The sequence below is a fragment of the Camelina sativa genome, chromosome 8 (assembly GCF_000633955.1).
Source record: "Camelina sativa cultivar DH55 chromosome 8, Cs, whole genome shotgun sequence".
Classification (NCBI taxonomy): Eukaryota; Viridiplantae; Streptophyta; class Magnoliopsida; order Brassicales; family Brassicaceae; genus Camelina; species Camelina sativa.
This window is the reverse complement of record NC_025692.1, coordinates 7,297,565-7,303,638: the sequence shown is the minus strand read 5'-3', so window position 1 is coordinate 7,303,638 and position 6,074 is coordinate 7,297,565. Positions and strand designations below refer to the sequence as shown.

Sequence of the window (6,074 nt, the reverse complement as noted above, 5' to 3'; positions counted from 1 at the left end):
AAAAAGGTATTCAAAATAATATAGGTTACATATTATACTTTAACAAAAAAAAAATATCGTTCTAGAAATATGAAATAAAAACTATTATATAAATAAATAAAGTCAGTGAATTATGCGTCAAAAGAAAACAAACAATATAGAAAAAAATGCCTCGTGTTTATAATGGCAAATAAAAAATAGAAATATCTGTTTTTGGTTAGTATATCATATTATTTTCTTTTGGTTTGTAGGGACATTTATCATCATTGTTTTTTTTATCCATGCATCTTCTTAACCAACATTATATTATGATTTAAATCCATCTTTTTTTATACTTCCTCTCTATCACAAAACATGATTAGTAAGGATTTTTTTCATTAAAAAAATATTTAGCTATAAATGCATTATTTATTCATAATAATATATTTTCATAACTATTAACCTATAATAATTCATCAAATTTTAAAATTTTCAATTAATAATTTTTGAAATTTACAATTTTCTAGCATAAATTGATAAAAAAATTACAAAAAAATCAGTTTTTATGATAATAAAAAAATTTTAGAACATGATCTATTATGATACAGAGGAAGTATTTGATGTGAAATAGGTATGTGTAAGAGAACCAGGGACACGATAGTTATGTAGGATTTGATACGTCAGATTGTTATTAGGACTCACCGTTGTTACACTTAATAGACACACCAATTTATAATTTAACCACAACCCTAGAGATCACAAATACCCTTGTATCTCTAGAGAACCACCAACGGTAACTTTACTGATAAACATGAAAACATTTATTTAGCTCTATTATATTCGAGCGCATGATAACGTTTACACTGCTTAAGATGGAATCTCAACAAATCTCTCAATAACATTTCGAAACTGCATATCCCATAATACTGCTTATCAACCTTTACATGATGATATCCAAGGTCTTTCCACTAAGAAAACATGGTTAAAGCCCCAACAACACAGAGAATCTCGAAACGTTATAGGCTGTAACAATGGAGTCTCTCTGTACCTCCAGAATAGTCTCCTTTTTAGTGCCTCTAAGGAATCCAAAGAACATCTTCTTTTTAGTGCAATTAGTATAGCAAGGAACTATGCATTGCTTCTTCTACTCCTCCTATGTTTTTTCATTACCATTACATCTTACTACTCTGCTCAACCGGATTGAGACACACTAATCCATTTGCTCACTACAAAACAATCACTAAAAACAAAACTCCTACAACCACAAAAGAGTTAGTTAAAAACAAAGAAACAAAAAACACTTAAAAAACAAATAATAGTCGGGTTTTTCTAGACTCTATATAGATAATGTGATAAATGTGACAAAATAAGTATGTGGTGGCAAATTGAATTGTAGACCAACTATTATTTAAGCAAGTCTTGTTTCATCAACCATTTCATCACTACAAGCTTATAAGTGATTTCTCTACACATATTTTGTGTTCAAACAGTTGATCAATCATAAGATGGAAGGCAAAACAGTGATATTAAGTATGCTCATAATCAGTCTTGTGATGGCGCAAATTCAAGTAGAAGCGGTAGTTTTAAAGGCCTGCTGCCCGACCCGGGCTGCCAGGATCATATATAGTGCCTGCATGGTTAAGGGAAAAGGGATACAATATTGTTCAGACATTAGTAAATGTCAAATAGTCGTGGCCAATATTGTATGTCCTAGTCTTTTTCCTCATGATATTTTGGGAATTGCAGGTAAATTGATTTATTTATTTGATTTTATTATGCTATTTGTTACAAGGTGCAATAAGAACCAAATTTATGTAAGTTGCATTTGTTTTATTTTTTTCTACTCTCAAGGCGATACTGTCAATGACTATTGTAATTTGGGATGTACCTCCTCTTTGTGCGGTGCCTTAACAACTCTTAGGGAATCTGGTAAAGCAACCTTTCTCCAACCTCAATATATTATTGTTATTTTTTTGCATTTATTCATTCCAATTTTGTTTCGGTCACTAGATCCAAATGAAACTGTTAATGGAGCGGTTGAACAATGTGTCGAAATATGCTCTACTCTATGCACCAAGGGCTCTGTTACTGCCGTTGAAACAGCCTAAACAAGCATATCGAAGAAGATACCATATACATATGCGTGAAGGGGTGGTCATCTTCCATGGTGTTGTGTTCCTTATCTTCAATAATTGTCATGTATGTGACAAAATGCTAGACTCTCAGTATGCTAGCATTTTATAAGTTGATCCTTAGATTGTATATGCTTTCAACTTCATTCCTACCATCTAAATAAAGAATAATGTGTCTTTATAAATTTTTTTTTCATTGGCTTTCCGCTAATATCAGTATAAAAATCAGCTAGGAGCAATTCAACAGATGCCATTAGCAACGGTCTTAAGACTGACCATATATAATCTCAAATTATAGCTAAACAAAATTCCAAACCTCTACAATATATATTATATGAACCATGCACGAATGTCACTTATGTGTGGCTGAAGATGCAAGATCCACGTCATGACGTCAGTCAATTGGGAGAAATGTATAACGATTTAGGGGCTATCACACTCGTTACTACTGCACGAAAAGAACTAAAAGGATCCAGAAACTCAGAAGTGATAATTATATTATATTGTTTGAGATGGTTATACAGCGAAGGAAATATGAGATCTCAAATTGCCACTCTAGATGATGAGATTCTATATTGAGCTTGAGATAAGGGTGGCAAGCGACGTTTGTGGTAACAACTGAAATTTGATATTGAAGATGACTTGGTGTAACCGTAAGTGGATGGTTAAATCAGTTGCAAAATAATTGGTATTGAAGTCTACAAGGTATTAGGAATAGAACATTATTATATATTCAAAATTTGAAACACTGATTAAGTTAAAATTAAATAAAGAGTTTCTATGGAGAAGCACAGACTTTTTAATAGTCTTTTGTTACTTTACATTGAGATTCTCTCCCGTCCGTATGAGGTTGTTCTTAGTTTTCTCATCTTAAATTGTCACTTACATTTCAACATTTTAAATTACTAATTTTGTCTTCATATACATTTTAATATCTTTTTTAAATACTACAACAAAACCTCTTTTATTTATTAATCAATTAAAGTTACTTAAACAATATACCAATCAATCAGTGATATAACAGAGGTTATTAGTTATTTTACCAAGTGTTTATTTTTGTCTTCAACTTAGTGATATATAAATCAATAATATAATTATTTGCATCCGTAAAAAAGGCAGTACTGCACTAGGTATTAAAATTGGGCTAGAGTTTTGAACTTTAAGAATCGAAATCCAAAACCAACACCAGTATCAAGTATGATATTTGTTTTTTTATTTTGTCATCATCAGAATCTATGACTGGGACGTCGAAATACCGAAATCAATAAGAGAGGTTCAAGTCTCACGAACCAATATTTAGTTAAAGATCGATATTGGATTACTCAATTGCAAACTGTCCCCACGCAAACAAGAATCAATAATCATAACAAATGGAAAATATATGATTGAATGTTTGATTAGTTTTAGCAACGTTATATATATATCTTGTATACATATATGAGTGCATGCGCATTATGATATTATTTTTCATTACAGTCAGCCTGAAGTTTCATGGTCTGAAACTACACAATGAAATAACGGTGAGTTAGAAGGAGACTGATTCGTTCTTAGCAGATTTAATTAACTGTGAATACGGAATTGTGTTACATGATTTATGTAGATTCATCATATATATATATATATATATATATATATATATAAACTTTAAATATCAATTAAATTTTTAAAAACAACCATCTTTTGAACTCTTTGAAAACTGACTTTTTTTTTTCTTTAGTTAAGTACACTTGTATCTTGTTTAATTCGATAAATTTCATAAATATTGTATTAATTTTTCTAAAGACATATATTAGTATATAATATAATTCAAAATAAAATCGTTCTTTTATAATGAAACATACTTTAGATTTTCTATATTAATGATCGATCTATCAGAACCGCATTTGTGAAGATTTTTTTTTTTGTTTTTGTTAACCACTCTAACTCTTAAGTTACCTTGGATTACCCCTTTGATTGTAGTAAATGTCATGGTTGGTTAATCCAAACAATAATCTCGTTTGGATTGCAAAGAACAAACAATGTCAGAAATTATGTAAACTGAACCTAGTGCTTTTTGAGTAACCATTATCCTACTTTCACAACTTTATACTCCACTTCGTCGTGGCCTTTCCATTCGATGTTTTTTAAATATCTTTTTATTTTATTTTGATAATTAAAGGTCTTCATCCGATGTTGACGACAGAATCGTTACAATACTTGCAAGCAACAATGATTATAAGCCACATGTTTTTGTCAGGGAAATATATATTCGTTTAGGCAAAACTGAACTGCCACACAAAATCTATTAGAAGGAAAAGGGACTTTAATTACTAGAACAAGCAATTTCAAAGACATGAATGGCTAAAAAATATTATGGGGTTTACAAAAGCCATTACGACCAAATAAATAAAAGTGATGAATTTGTTTGTTGAGCTAGAAGTGAATCTGATTTTTTTTTTATTTTTTATTTTTATTTTGACATAGAAAAGTTTAAAAGAATATATATGTGACTTTGCCGCTAAAGAAAGTTATAGTTTTCCAAGATTACACAGTTCTGGGTTAGTTTTCAAATACATTTTTTTGGGTATAGTTCTGCCAATTTGAAGATCCGATTGATAGACTAATATTTTACTCTTAACCTATAACTTGAGGATTCAATTACTAAAAAAAATGGAAGTGAAATTCTGGGCCAAATTCACCATTTGTATAATAACAGAAAATTATACATTAAAAAAAAGATAAAGAAATGATAGCAGTTTCATGAAGCAAGCATGTATATTTGTGGTGCCAGTAACCAAATTTGCAATGAACATATGTGTCCATCACTTTGCACGCGCAACCTTTACCAACATGACAACATTAAAATGAGATGTAACTTTTTTTTTTTGTTTTTGCTTACTTGATACAACATCCATTTATAGTCTATTTTTGATACCATTCTAAACATTTACGCAACAAAATGAAATGCAGAATGGGAAGGTGACAGTAACAGGTTCAAAAGATATACGGGTACTACTTCAGAAATTTCCTTAAAAAAAGATTACTTGTAGAAAAATATGATGGAAGAATAGATATATATAGCTATCTACTATCTATAAGCTTATGATGAAATTTGAAGTGAAAATATACTCATAATTATGAATTGTCTTTTAGTACATGCTTTTTTTTTTTTCTCTTATCGATTTAATAAATTTTATGTGAATTTACATAACAAGCTCATCTATAATTCTTGATCTGAACCATTAAATCGTGTGAAATTCAAAAAATTGTAAGTATATGTCATATAGAAATTTCGTGATGATAAAATAAGCAATGTCCCGTTTAGAGACTGAATAAAAGTTTCGTGTGTTATTATTGTCTGATCAATTAGACGACTCCGAGGAAAATATGGTTTGATCGGTCAGTGTAGATATTTAGCAATGGCCGGTTAAGAAAATTGAAAGATTACGTACGAATCAAGTCAACTTACGCAACAAATTTCTAGAGTGCAGATCTCCACTTGAAGACTATGATGTGACAACTGCACATGTTTGATTGCTAATATTCTTTAATATTAATCAAAATCCATTGGTCAGGCGGATGTGGAGGTTTTGTTTTAAAGTAGGAGACTTGTGAAAGAACCGACGTTTACAAATCAACATTCCACAGTTGATATGTAGTCAGATCAGATAAATGTGCCGGTTAAGTCCAGTTTTGGTCCATTTGGGTTAATGGTTCTCGCATAATACTTTTAAGAGTACACATCGGTTTATCTTAGAATCCTCATCACACGTCAAAATAGCAATAAGTACGTTATAGTCATGTGGAGTGACCAAAGCATGTACGTCTCTTTGATTAAGATCTCTATGATCAAGTAGATTGGTTTAGATCGTTCGTAACATATATTTCTTTTCAGTTTACTTTGAATATTAAAGAGATACTATCCAAATTTGACTCCTAGTTTTGTGGAATTTTCTCTGATGTTAAATCGGAAACATAGACATATTTTCTGAAAGTCTAGAACTT

General features: G+C 30.4%; 1 protein-coding gene across 1 annotated transcript; it reads left to right on the top strand.

Annotated features, from left to right (window-relative positions):
• Positions 1,415-2,275, top strand: LOC104706584 (thionin-2.2-like). Its single transcript, XM_010422780.2, has 3 exons — positions 1,415-1,704; positions 1,810-1,887; positions 1,969-2,275. The coding sequence occupies exons 1-3, from the start codon at positions 1,464-1,466 to the stop codon at positions 2,064-2,066; spliced, it is 417 nt and encodes a 138-aa protein (XP_010421082.1). The 5' UTR covers positions 1,415-1,463; the 3' UTR covers positions 2,067-2,275.